Genomic DNA, 13,878 nt, shown 5'->3' on the forward strand with positions numbered 1-13,878 from the left:
GGGCAGTCCGCCAAGGGGCAGGAAAAAAAGCAGGCTCTGAAGACATCCGGGCACCCAAGAGCCAATCTGGGAGGCAAGCTCTCGATACTCATCACCCCACATCCACTGCACCCCCGCTTTCCAGTCCCACCCCCACTCTCTCTGTCTCTTTTTCTTTTTTCTGAGATAGGCTCTCATGTAGCCCAGGCTGGCTCAATGTAGCTAAGGATGAGCCCGGGCTTCTGACCTTTCTGCCTCTGCCCACTGAGTGCTGGGGTTACAGCAGGCACCATCTCTCTTATGCACTGCTGGGAACAGAACCCAGGGCTCCCTGCATGCCCTCAGGCACTGTGCTTGGAGTTGTGTGGACACCAACATTGCTGAGCTCACATTGATCGCATCCCCTTCCTGTTGTCCTTTCTACCTTGCACACAAGGAACCAGGGAGTCCCTCGATAGTGTGTTTAGTCACGGCTTTGAACTAGCCTGTTAGGGTCTGCAGATGACCCCACAAAAGACCACCATTGACGTATGCAAAAGCCAGAGTGTTTATCTTTTAAGAAAAGAATTCCTGCATGCAGGGATCAGCCACACAACAACATGCCAATGACTCCCCCCAGAGAAGCTCGAAGGCTCCTTTTATGGACAACCAGGAGGGGATTAGGTCATCCGAAACATGATTGGCCAAGCGAGCAGCAGCCACACTATTACATTTCTGATCGGCTGAGGCTGTAAGTGCCGAATCATGCCTGGTGTGCAACATCTCCCTCACCTGCCTAATCAGAAACTGAGACCTAAACAGAAACTCAGGCCTAGTAGAGGCTGGGGCCCGGAGAACCCCACCACGGTACTGCCGTGGCTTCCCAAGCCACCTTCTTGTCTCAGCCTTTGATACTATCATGTCAAGCCTGAATTTTTTTTTACTAGACTTTAATAAATAAATAAAGTGGCAGTTTTTAGTGCACTGTAGGCCCTGTCCCCAGCACACACAGCTTCCTACTCTCACGGTCCTCCATTAGAGTGGGTATTTTGATGGTGGGAACTTGAACCCAGAGCCTGTAGCTGGGAATTCTTTGTACTCTGCCTCACTGGGGTTTTGGGAAGACTGCTCTGTCATGTGTTGCCGTGTGTCACAGGCTGGAGGGTGTGGGTGGCTCTAGGTGCCCTGAGCCCCGTGGCTGGAAACACAGCTAATCACACAAGCATGACAGATGTTCTCTGAAACCACTGTTACCAGTCAAATACCAGCTCAGACCCCGCCAGATGATCCCTTTTGCCAAGTTCTGCAATCTCAGTAGCAGTAGGGACAGAGGCAGGCTGAATCGGTTTGAGCCAAAAAGGCTACCTACCCAGTGGAGGCACCCCTCAAACCTAGCTGCTCTCTCCCTTTTAAAAGGACCCTCATCCTTGTTCAGACGGGAGGCTGATCTTCCACAGATGCCGTCTCCTGACTCTGCCACTGATGAACACACACTTTCCTGGGCTATAGCATCGGCTCTGCATTTTGTAATTAGGTCCATGGTTCTGGGAGGCAGGAAGAACATGAAGACAGTGGACTCTCCTGTTACCTGCCTGCCATGTGTCTCCCTAGAGGTGGGATAGGAGTCAGAGGTTCTTGTGCCAGTGGTTTATTGAGAGGGCTCTTTGGAGAAACTTTGCAGGGAACCAGGGGAGGACATCGGTCCTGGGAAGAGATGAGCCCCTGGGACATCTCACCACTCTGGCCTCAGGTGACACGTGGGGAGTTATGCCACCAGACATCCAGCACAAAGAAGCCCTTAGAACTGGAGAGAAGGGCCAACCCAGAGAGGCTTCCAGAGGAGGAGTCCCCCAGCCTACATTGCAGCAGGAGGTTCCAGAGATAGTACAAATAGACAAGAAACAGCAGGCCAGGCCCCAGCACATGGAGCAACAAGATCGTAGCTTCCCCAGTCCTCAAGGCCAGCCCTTTTGCAAGGAGGGCTTGAAAAGCCAGCTGGTCCAGGAGACTAGACTCTGGGGCGTCGGGCAGCAATCCTGGGGGACTTCAGTCCTCCAGATGCCCTGGAACAGGATGGAATCCAGGAGACGGACAGTGGGCTCTCCTAGCATGTAGGACTCTTGCCCTTGCAGCGGGGCCGCCAGTAGTAACGCAGGCGCTTGTTGTAGCTGTTCAGATTTTGCTTCAGGCACAAGGCCACCTCCTTGTCACAAGCACACAACTCCTTCTCACACCAGCTCCCTCTGTCAGCTGTGGGTGAGAGAAACAGGGAATGGCTCAGTATCTGTCCCTTCCTGAGACTGCCTGCGGGGTGTCGAGGGGGTCCTGAAAGCAACACAGAGTTCCTGCTCATCTTTGGTGACACCCCCCCACACCCCCAAACGGCCTCTCTGATTGGACAGTGTGCATGTCCTCCATCTCGCTCCTTTACCTATCATCACATCCATTCACTACACTGTCATTGAGCAGCTACTGAGAGGCTGGTCCTGGAGGGGGAAAGCCAAACCAAATGGACAGGTGGGAAGGCAGGTGGTGGAGGACCACAGAACGGCCAAAGAAACAGCACCAAGCAGAAGCATGGGAGACGCAGGCCTGCAAGAGGACCAGGCAGTGTCAAGGGGTCATCCCAGCTCAGATCACTGCTCCTTCCCAAAGCCGAGGTAGCCAACGGGTGTCCCCACAAGGTGAACATCTGTGTTAGCGTCCACAGTTCCATTAACCTTAAGGTGAGCTGTTACGAGGTCCAACAGAGGTAAAAGGGAAGGCCATATTGGGGATACCTGTGTGTTCTCCCATGAGAATGGGGGTGGCTAGCATCCCCTGAAGGTTTCCCTGTTGGCTCGGTTTGACAGATTTCCGAGGAGGACATTGAATTCCAGAGAGGTTAAACAGTGTTAAACACACAGCTAGTCAATGAGGGCCTTCTTTCTGGATACCAAAAGGGTGAGGTGTCCCCTGGTCCTTTCCATACCCCCACCCCATTCCTGCCCGTCCCCAATTGCCCATGAGAGAGGAACAGCACCAGGTGTGAGTGTTTGATGTAATACCACTGGGTCTTTGGAGGCAGGGAGGGCTAGGACTTCGCTTTTGCAGCCTTGGCCCTCAAACCCTGATACTCACAGCACTGGATATTGCCCTGGGAAATGCTGTATTTGTAAGTGTCTGTAAAGATCCTGCATCCATCAGTCTTGAGGTGAGCATAGCAGCAATCATGTCTTTGACAGCACCTATGGAGAGAGGCAGACACTTGTAGGAGTCACTAGTCAACTCTGGTCACTGCCTGCTCCCCCCACATGCCCACCAGGGACGATCGAAGACATCTGAGTCCCCTTGAGGTCATGAGAGCTGCTGCTAGTCAAGGGCTCCCATACACCAGACGCCTGTTCCACTCACATACTCTCCCTTAATACCATGACTATCCCATGATAGAGGTACTGGTATCATTCCCATTTCACAGATGAAGAAACATAATTCTGGGGCTTGAGACACTTGGCAAAGGTCACATGACTCCTCTGTCTGAGGAGTCTGACCCTCAAAATGGTTGTGAAAATCAAATGAGAAAAGGCAAAGAGTTTGGGCTTCAGAATACCGTGTGTAATGGTAACAAGGAGTGTGGGATATTAGACCCAGGTTAGGGAGATGTCGGGACTTCAAGGCATTCTGGGGAACCTGCTAGAAGGCCAGTTCCAAGAGGACTGGGACTATACTAGCACTTAGCAGAGTTCCTAGCACATAGTACACGCTCATCAAAATGAGTTTTCTAATGGGTCAGTGAACACAGAAGGAAGGAGAGCCGGAAGTAGGTCAGGGAGGGGAGTTTACCAGTCTGTGGCATCTTTGGGTTCTCCTTTGCCACCAAGTCCACAGTGACAGCCATAGGGCCAGTAGTTGAAGAAGGCTATCTTCCCAGTCATGTGTCTGACCATCTTGTTCAGGTCCAGGAGCCCTCCCTGGGTTGGAGTCATACCTGCCAAACATCCAAACAAGAAGGAAAGGGGCAAAGTTCATGGGGGTGCCAGGGTCCCCGAGCAGTGTGGGGGCTCAACAGTGCTGGGCCCAGCAAGGGACTTGAGATGACAGTGTTATCAAATAGTGGCCACTGCTCCTGGTATTTAAAAAGTGTTGGCTAGGGTAGTGTAGCCTGGTGATTGAGTGCAAGCCTAACGGGTGTGAACCCTGAGTTCTGTGCCCAGAACTGAGGAGGTAAAATAAAAAAATACAGCGACTGGAACTCAGTCCTTAGTAACAGGTCTTTCAGGTATTCATTTCCCGGTTCCATCCCTTTTTAAAGGTTTATTATTATTATTTCTCTCTCTGTCTCTGTCTCTGTCTCTGTCTCTCTCTCTGTCTCTCTGTCTCTCTCTCTCTCTGTGTGTGTGTGTGTGTGTGTGTGTGTGTGTGTGTGTGTGTGTATGCGTGGGCACATAAGTGCAGGTGCCTTCAGAGACCAGAAGACAGCATAGAATCACCTGGATCTGTAGTTACAGGTGCTTGTGAGCAGCATAATGTGGGTGCTGTGAATCAAGCTTGGGCCCTCTACAAGAGTAGCACATGCTCTTAACCCTGAGCCATCTTTCTAGCCCCGCCATCCCTTTTTAAATAAATAAAGTTTCAGATGTACAGAAAAGCGGCAGCAATGGTCCAGAGGGCTCTCAGTTCCTCCTCACTCAATTTCTTCTCATGCTATCATCTTACATGATTATGGCGCTTCTGTGAAAATCAAAGTTGGTACATGGGTGTGTGTGTGTGTGTGTGTGTGTGTGTGTGTGTGTGTGCTGGAATCCTTTATTTTGGCAAGGAGGGTTGAGACAAGGTCTCAGCACAGACTGGTCCAGAACTTGCTGAGTAGCTGAGGCTGACCTTGAATTCCTGACCCTCTTGCCTCTACCTGCTAAGTGCTTGGATTACAATCTGTGCCACCATGCCCAGCTAGAAATTCCATTTTTTTTTTTTTGAGACAGAGTCTCACTATATAGCTCTGGCTGACCTAGAATTCATTATGTAGATCAGACTGGCCTTAAACTCTCAGAGATCTGCCTGCCTCTGCCTCTTTTGCTGGTATTAAAAGTGTACCTGGCCAGAATTCCAATTTTTTTTTATGTATGTGTGTCTGTGTGTGTTTATGAGTGTCTGGGCACATGCATATCTGAGTAGAGAGAACAGAGGTCAGCATAATATATTATGTTTGGGAACGTTGTCCACTTGCCTTTGAGATGAGGCCTATCATTAGCCCGAAGCTCACCAATTAGGCTAGACTGGCAAGCCGATGAGGCCAGCAATCCTCCTGTCTCTGGCCGTCCAGTCCTGGGATTACAAGCACATGCCACCACATCTGGCATTTCCCACTCGGGTTCTGAAGGTCAAACTCAGGTTTGTATGTTTTCAAGGCAAGTTCTCTACCAACTGGGCTGTCCCCCAAGCCCAGGAATTCCATTTGTAACCCCCATTTTACAAACGAGCAAATGGAGGCCCCCTGACTTACTCAAGGTCACAGAAGGAAGAAAATCAAGCCAGAGTCAAAACCGATGTTGTCTGGCTTCTCTATCTCTGGGTATTGATTTCCCATTTGGAATGAGAAAAGGAGGTCTGACTCACCCTCCCTCCCACAGCCAGCCCTTCCTCTCTGGAGAAATCTTCGCTTTATAGCGGCCTAGTAGGTCTCTGGGGAGGCGGTGTGATTTAGAAATCAATGCTGTTCATTTCAGGTCTCGTAGCTGCTGGCTAGAATTGATCTTAAGGGAAATCTGCTTTATTGGGAGAGAGGAACACATTATGTTAAATTAGGAGAAGTAAAATATATGGAATCGATGAATTCAGGGAAAACCTGGGAGAAACAGACAAGGAATGCAGGGGATGCAGGTCAGGTGCAGCCACGAGGCTTAGGGGAGATGGGACCAAGCAGTCCGGTCCTGGCCTGGCATCTCACTGAGTTCCTTCAGGCCCAGCGTAAATATTAAGGAGAGCCGAGGCCCATGCTGGAGGACTCTGGTGTGAGAAATGGGGCATTGGAAGGCATTTGTGCAGTGGACAAAGAGGAGGTCCTAAGCAGGTGGCCCTGGGTTGTGATTAGGAATGACTGGTTATTGTGTGGGTGGTGGTGTCCTCTCTGTGGGTGAGTCTGTGTGTGGCACAGTGTTCCTGGCTAAGGGGTGTTAGAGGGAGGCCTAGCTAATCCTTGACTTCACTGATAAATGACCCTAGGTCCCCAGGAATCATGTAGAATTGCCATCTGGAATTAGAGAAAGTCTCAGATTCCACGATGAAGAACCCCAAAACAACTAACTGCAAAAACAGAATCTACCTTGGGCACCAGCTGAAGATCTGTAATGCCTCTGCATTACATTGTCTCTCTGCTGAAGGATACATTTGGGAAGCTCCAGTTGAAGATCTGCATTACATTGTCTCTGTGTTGAAGGACAAATTTGGGAAGCCCCATGGCATGCTTGTGAATGGGTTTCACTGTCACCCTGGGCAAGTGTCCCTCTCAAGGGTGCGGGGGTCCCCAAGACAACATAAACTCACTTTCTTTTCTTTTCTTTTCTTTTTTTTTTTTTGAGACAGGGTTTCTCTGTGTAGCCCTGGCTATCCTGGAACTCTCTCTATAGACAAGGCTAGTCTCAAAGTCAGAGATATGCCTGCCTCTGCCTCCCTAGTGCTGTGACTGGAGGCGTGTGCCTCACCTCCTGGCTATAAAATCGCTTTTTTAAAAAAATGAAAGACCTTTTATAAAATCATGTATTTGGAGATGAATTAAGAAAATGGAAGCCAATGTGCAAGCAGCCATGCTTTTACATCTGATCTTCAAAAGAGTGAGTAGAAACTGTCCCCGGATCCCTTTCCTGCCAATGGGAGAGGGATCCTCTTCCCAGAATGCCACACAGTTCAATCTCCCCTAGTTCTCTGGCTCAGACCAGAAGGCATGGTCCTAGGTGCCTGGCAGCTTTTGATGACTCCTTGCTAGTGGTGGAAGTGTTGGGGACTGGAGTGCTAGTGTCCCGAGGATCAGAGTAGCCCAGTCTCGCTAGGGTGAAACACCTGGGATCTACCTTCAATCCTGCTTCCTCCCCAGCCTCACACCTGTCCCCACTCACCAGCCAGCAGCAGCAGCCCACACAGCAGGGCAAGTCTCATGGTTCCAGCACAGAGCGAGTCAGGCAGTCGTTAGAAGTCCCCCGCCACGTAGGCAGTCCCTTATATTAGGTCCCCCAACCCATCCTACCCAGTCTTTCTCAGCTCCTGGGGAATCGGCCCACGTGCCTCCCGCTTCCTCTTTTCTATGACTCTGGGGCTGTACTTTTTTATTTAATGTATTGGGATCCCCACCAGATTTTTGATAAAAAAGGAAACATGTACCTAGAATGGGGGATTCAGCAAGCACCTTCAAAGTCTAGGGGATGGAACCCAAGGTCTCCAACAAGCTAGGGAAGCACTCTATCCCTAAGCCACAACCCCAGCCCCACAGCCCAAGATTTGAAAAACACACAACCTGAAATGTAGGATCATCTGGGAAAACAGGAAACATGATTAGCATTTTGGTTTATGTCCTTGTGGTACTGCGTTTTATCTATGTATTTACATATCTATGTATCTATCAGTCATCAATAATCTATTGTCCATCTAATATCATAAATGATATCCACCTAATACAAAAATCATGTCATAAATACCAATAATTTATCATCTGCTATGTATGCAATCTATCATCTATCTATTGCCAATCAAACATTTATCATCTTTCTAATCTATCATCTATCATTCTAACATCTATCACTCTATCTACTTACCTACCATCCGTCTATTACATATAGACTTTTATTTTTCTGCCTCTGTACTTTCACTTTACCAAACTAGGAAAATGTTATACGTGGTACTTTGTAGTTAGTTCCCAACCTTCCCCCCCGCCCCCCCCCCCACCACCAAAAGCCTCATGTAACCCAGGCTGGCTACAAACTCTTCGTTTAGTCAAAGATGACCTTGAATTTCCGGTCCTCCCCCACCTCCCAAGTTCTAGAACTACAGCCGTGTACCATCATGTCCAGTCTGTGTGGTGCCAGGCTGGGGACCCAGGGCCTCATGCATCCGAGGCCAGCACTCTGCCAACTGAACCCAGCCCCACCTCAGTCTTTTCTTCCACTTATTGACATTAGCTGAACACGTCTCTGTGTTGTTAAGAGTTCTTTAGCAGTGGTTTGGGGAGGCAGCCTCACGATTTCTCACTTTACCTACTTTACCACTGTCTGTATGATGAGTCTCTTACAGATGGACACACGGGTTGCTGATCATTTTTTTTTTTTTTTGGTTTTTCGAGACAGGGTTTCTCTGTTCAGCTTTGCGCCTTTCCTGGATCTCGATCTCTAGACCAGGCTGGCCTCGAACTCACAAAGATCCACCTGCCTCTGCCTGATCATTTTTTACCATTCAAGTTCAGTGAAAGAGATGTCCCGACATCCCAGCTGATGCCCAACTGTTGCCTCATGTTGCTTGCTGACTCAAAGGACACCCACAATTAGAAGGCCACTGACCTGTGTTGACAACTTAGCCTGCAGATGATCTGCCCCAATTTACTCGAGAGAGCCCCAATGTGACAAATGGCAGGGACCTAGTCAACGAGGGCGGAGCTGTTGCCTGAAGTACACACCCAGGACCTTGTCCATCAACGGCAGAGATGGGCTCGTCCATTTTCATGGGTGACTGCTGGGGCCATAATGCCCAGACTGACCTTCTCTCTCCTGGCCAATCAATTCATTCAAAAAGAAAAAAAAATTGTGACAGCAGATTCCGTTCCCCCCCTCCCCCCACTACCACCACCACTACCACCATCTGCTTCTTTCTTCTTTCCTTTGTTTTAGACAGAGTCTCACTGTGACCCACTCTGGTTTCAAAGTTGTGGCCCCTCTGTCTCGCCCTCATGAATGCTAGGATTACAAACCACCCTACTGGCTGCCCCTTGGTTTCTTTTCTTTTCTTTCTTTTTCTTTTTCTTTCTTTTTTTTTTTTTTTTTTTTTTTTTTTTTGGCTTTTTCGAGACAGGACTTCTCTGTGTAGCTTTGGAGCCTGTCCTGGATCTCGCTCTGTAGACCAGGCTGGCCTCGAACTCACAGAGATCCGCCTGACTCTGCCTCCCGAGTGCTGGGATTAAACGCATGTGCCTCCGCCGCCCAGCCCCTTTGTTTCTAGACTCAATCAACCAAGTAATATTCATTTGTGATAAAGCCATGTACAGTCGAAGTAATTAGCTGGGCATGGTGGCTTATACAGTTCATCCTAGCACTTGGGTTGCTGAGGCAGGAGGGTGGCTGCAAGTTCAAAGCCAGTCTGGATTGCAGAGAGAGCTCACAAGTACTGGGCCACCAAAAATTATCTCGAAAGCAGAACAACAAAATAAAACAAAAGGCCCTCACTCAACAATAATTTTTAAAAAGGAGAAAAATACTCAACAGCAGACAAACTAGAGGCTTCTGGCATATTCTTATTGCATACGTCACTTAGTGGAGGGGTGATTGGCACTCAATAAATTATAAGAAACTTGATGGGTGTGGGGATGAGTGCTCCTGTGAAACTATCACCCCTGTGGAGGCTGTAGACATGCCCAGGGCCTCCAGCATTTTCTGTGACTGGCTGGCTCTTGGCAGGTCTCCACCTGCTCATTACTAGGCCTGAGTTCCTGCCCACGTGTCTCTTTAACCGAAAGCGACCTTCTAGATCAGGTTCTGGATAGGGCCTGCGGCCACCTCCCAATCTGACCTGTCTTGGGCAGGAGGCACAGTAGCTGGGTCCAGAAGCTCTCTGTTGGTCCCAGAAGGCCACAGACAGACATTCAAAACTCCTGCCTCACTGCTGCCCCTGATACACTTAGCAGAGTCGGGGCACACCTGGCAGAGAGGCCGCGCTCGGGTTCTGCCTCTTTCTTTTGCCAGCTCTGGGGCACTGGGAACAGATTTTGCCGCCAGGAGGTTTGGTGTCCTCACTTGCGAACCAGGGCCAAGGGTTCCTCCCTGCTGTGGTAAGATGACCAAAGCATACCACATGCAGCCACCCAGTGAAGGATGCCTCGACAGCGAGCCTTGCCCGGCCGGGCTCAGGAGATGGGACTGATTCAATGCAGAATGGGTGAAAGAGCCTGGCCTTCCCATTGTCCCAGCAGGTCAACCTGGAGCAGTCGGTCCGCTCTGCTCCTTCTATTACTCCTGTGTGAGACAGCTTGAGGACGGTACCCACGGATAGGAATGTTGTAAGGCACACAGTCCATGTTTGTGTGTGGTCTAGAAAGCATCCCGTCAGCTCATGCTTGGCCCTCTTATGGAGATATTGAGAATCCAGGGGGCCTTTAAAAGGTGGGGCTGGCCATCATGGTGTACACCTGTAATCTCCGTACTAGGGAGGCAGAGGCAGGAGGCTTAATGTAAGTTTGAGGCCAGTCTAGTCTATATAACAGGATCTGGGCTAGCATGGGCTGTATAGCAAGACCTATTTGAAAAACCAAAACAAAAAAGAGGCGAAGCCTCGTGGAAGGCCATTATCACCCCTCCCTGTCTCTGGTTGCCCATCTCGCTGAGTTAGCTCTCCCTCTCACAGGAACTGCTCCACACTCCTTCACAGCACCAATGACTGAGGTGTGACCAAGAAGGCCGTCACCACAAAAGAATCCACAGAGCCACCTAGTCTTCGACTTTTAGTCTTCCGAAGTGGGAGCTACACTCATTATAAAGGGTCTAGCCTCGGGTCTTTCGTTACAGTCACAACAAATAAACTAATCTGGGACATGAACAGGCTTTGATCCACAGCTAGAGGTAAATAAATGTTATCTGAGTCTATCCTCCTCATCAGCATCATCTTCATCCTTATTCTCACTGCTTAAGGTACCCAGAATAAACAGCTAAGCCCCTCTTCTGTGCTGCTAATCTACTGTTAATCTTATCTGATGTCTGTCTTAGTTCAATGTATTTTCCTCTATGTATAAATTGATCTGGGTCTATTTTTTTTACACCTTCTGTTTTTCACTCTGTTTAAGCTTTCTTTTATCTCCAGAAGCAGACAGGGTTTAGTTATAAACCTGGGTCCTACCGTCTGGATCACTTCGTTGACTTTTTCTGTTGTTTGATGGTTTCTCTAGAGTACAGTTTGAGAAGTGAGTCAAGAGAATCAGAAGGTATGAAGGTTTCAGTGAAAATCTGTGTGATTTTAGCAACTCCTCCCACCGCTCCTGCTCCAGACGAAGTGCCCTTGGGTGCTTCTGGACACCGTCAGGAAGTCCATAGCTTGCTTCCCTGGTCACAGCTGGGAAGATTCTTACTAAGACTGTTAGCCTGTTGGCCAGCACACTCTGCAGCTGGTGCATGGAAGGGAAGAGGCAGGACCTTGGATGTCAGAGACAAGACTCTACTACAGTAGTTACCATGGGAACTGTGAGATGGCTTAATCATTAAAGGGATTGCCATGCAAGCGTGGGAATTTGAGTTCAACCCCCAAACGCCCATGTGAAAAAGCCAGACATAGTGCTGCATGCCTGTAATGCCAGCTCTGGGGGGGTGGGGGCAGAAGGAGCTCTGGGCTTGTTGGCTGGCCAGTCTTGTTCAAAATGGAGAGCTCCAGGTTCAGTGAGAGATGCTATCTCAAAAGAACTGATAGAGAGTGATCAAGGAAGCTACCCAATGTCAAACTCTGGCTTCCACACACATGCACAGGCATGTGCATGCATACATGAACTTGTAACACACATGCACATACAAAATGAAAAAGAATAGAAAAAGTTACCGTTGTCCAGGCCTTCCTTTTCACCAAGCACTGTGTTGTTACCTAATTTAACTCTCATAACCACACCAGGAAAGAGAGACTATTATTCCCATTTCATAGACAGGGAAAACTGAGACTCAGAGAGGTTAAGAACTATGCACAGTCACCCAAAAAGTACACGGCAGAGTTGGAGTTAGCACACAAGTCTGCTAGGGCCCCCTTACTGTAGGTGTAGAGCATGGTTCAACATGTCTCACAGGAGTGTGATGCAAATAGGCATGTGTCATGACATGGAGGAGCCTCCTGAGCCTCCCAGCATGCACTGGGGTGGAAACAGGAAGAGCCAGCAGAGCCTGGATGCTGCTACCTCCATTCACTGCAGCAGCGTAAAGGGACCATCTCCTAAGACCCTTCCATGGGGTCAAGTCATGTCCTCCAGCCAGGATTAGAGTCTTTCCCTCCAGGAATTCCCAGCATAGCTCCATCTGCCAGACAGTCCCACTGACTAGATCTGTCCCCAACAAAAAAGCCTCTGGTACAGTGTCAGAAGTGCCACTCAGAGACACAGCAGGTGCCAACACCGTAGAGGACACTGCAGCTGGGCTCCCCGGGGTGGGGCAGAGATCAGATGAGGGAGGCTGAGCTTGTCTTTGGTGGGAGTGTGATGGCCTTATCCATCCATACCAAGCAGAACCCCAGGAAGTGGGTTAGACACAGGAGTCACCCTCATGGATGTCGCTGCAGAATGCACGGGTGTGTGTCAGCCCAGTCACTCGCTAAGATACCAGGTCAGTGAACCATGACACACGGGAACCCGATGAGCCTCCCATACGTAAGGACAGGAAAGAGGGTAACTCCGGGGAGACTCCAACTCTATGGTATTCCAGAACTGTCCGGGTAATCTGTACTTGCACAAACCAGGATGACAGTGACCCACAGGTATGTGTGGTGACTTCTCAAGGGGTTACCAGAGGTGCTTGGAGGTGTTGTGGGTGTGTGTCTTTACTGCTTGGTTATGTGCGTGTTCACACTGCCAAAACTCAGAACAATTAGTTTTTGCTCTTTCTCGCACATGTGTTTCCTGTACATCTGAATAGTAACAGTGACTGAAAAACAAATGGGGGGTGGTTTCTGGGGAGAGGGATCAATCGGCAGAGGAGCGTGAGGGCCTGAGTTTGGATTTCCAGCACCTGCATAAAAACCAAGTGTGGTGGCTGCGTTTGTAATCCCAGTGCTGGGAAGATGGAGACAGATAGATCCCTGGGACTCACTGGACAGCCAGCCTCGCCTAATGGGTGAGCCTCCACACGCACGCGCGCACGCACGCACGCACACACACACACACACACACACACACACACACACACACGGGCGGGGGGGGGGGGGAGAGCTTCAGGGAACCTTTTAGATGGCCGGATGTCCTGACTTCTGAACAGTTGCCGCTCCATCATCAGACAGCTTCACACAGCCATCTTAATGATGCTGCTACATTTCTCAGAGCCTCAAATTTCCTGTGTGAACAGTGGGGTCCAGGGGGACTCTGTAGGGAAGGCTACAGGTGGAATGACTGGCATGCAATAGTTGGTAAATTACTGGGTGACACGTGGTGCCCCGCCCCCCCGACTTCCAGGAATGAGGCTTGGGACTGACCCATGGAAAGGGCTGTGACACCCAGGCCCAGAGATCCTCATTTCTAGATGAGAGTTGGTCATATGCAAGGGGATTTCCACTTCGACTTCTCGGTTCATCCAGGGTGACCCAAGATGCTCTTTGCGGGGGGGGGGGGGGGGGGGGGGGGGGGGGGGGGGGGATGGCTTAGTGGGTAAAATCTCTAGCCTTGCAAACCTAGTAGCCTGAGTTTGATTCCCAAAAACAACATAATAAAGTCAGATTCTGCAGTACTCATCTGTGATCCCAGTGCTCTTACAGAGAGATGGGAGATGAAGACAGGGGAATCGGCCAGAAGCTTGCAAGCCAGGGGGCATGGGTACACCGGGCAACAGAAGGAGCAAGAAGAGAGTCCTGCAAGGTGGAGGAGAGGACTGACTCCTGAAAGCCGTCCTTAGATCTCCACATGCATGGAGATGTGGTACGTGCATGCTCATCCCACACACAAATAAATAACAACAACAACAACAACAACAACAACAAAACCCAAACTCTTTCAAAGTCCCGAGCATTCCCCAT

At 49.7% G+C, this 13,878-nt stretch overlaps 1 protein-coding gene across 1 annotated transcript; it reads right to left on the bottom strand.

Moving 5' to 3' along the window:
- Nucleotides 1-870: 870 nt before the first annotated feature.
- Nucleotides 871-13,878, bottom strand: LOC128096205 (group IID secretory phospholipase A2-like). The gene is made up of 4 exons (XM_052715461.1): nucleotides 13,823-13,878; nucleotides 13,619-13,713; nucleotides 3,781-3,925; nucleotides 871-3,185 (listed from the first exon to the last, which is right to left on the bottom strand). The coding sequence occupies exons 1-4, from the start codon at nucleotides 13,876-13,878 to the stop codon at nucleotides 3,032-3,034; spliced, it is 450 nt and encodes a 149-aa protein (XP_052571421.1). The 3' UTR covers nucleotides 871-3,031.

Source organism: Peromyscus californicus, unplaced genomic scaffold, assembly GCF_007827085.1.
Source record: "Peromyscus californicus insignis strain IS unplaced genomic scaffold, ASM782708v3 Scaffold_5__1_contigs__length_169319896, whole genome shotgun sequence".
Taxonomy (NCBI): Eukaryota; Metazoa; Chordata; class Mammalia; order Rodentia; family Cricetidae; genus Peromyscus; species Peromyscus californicus.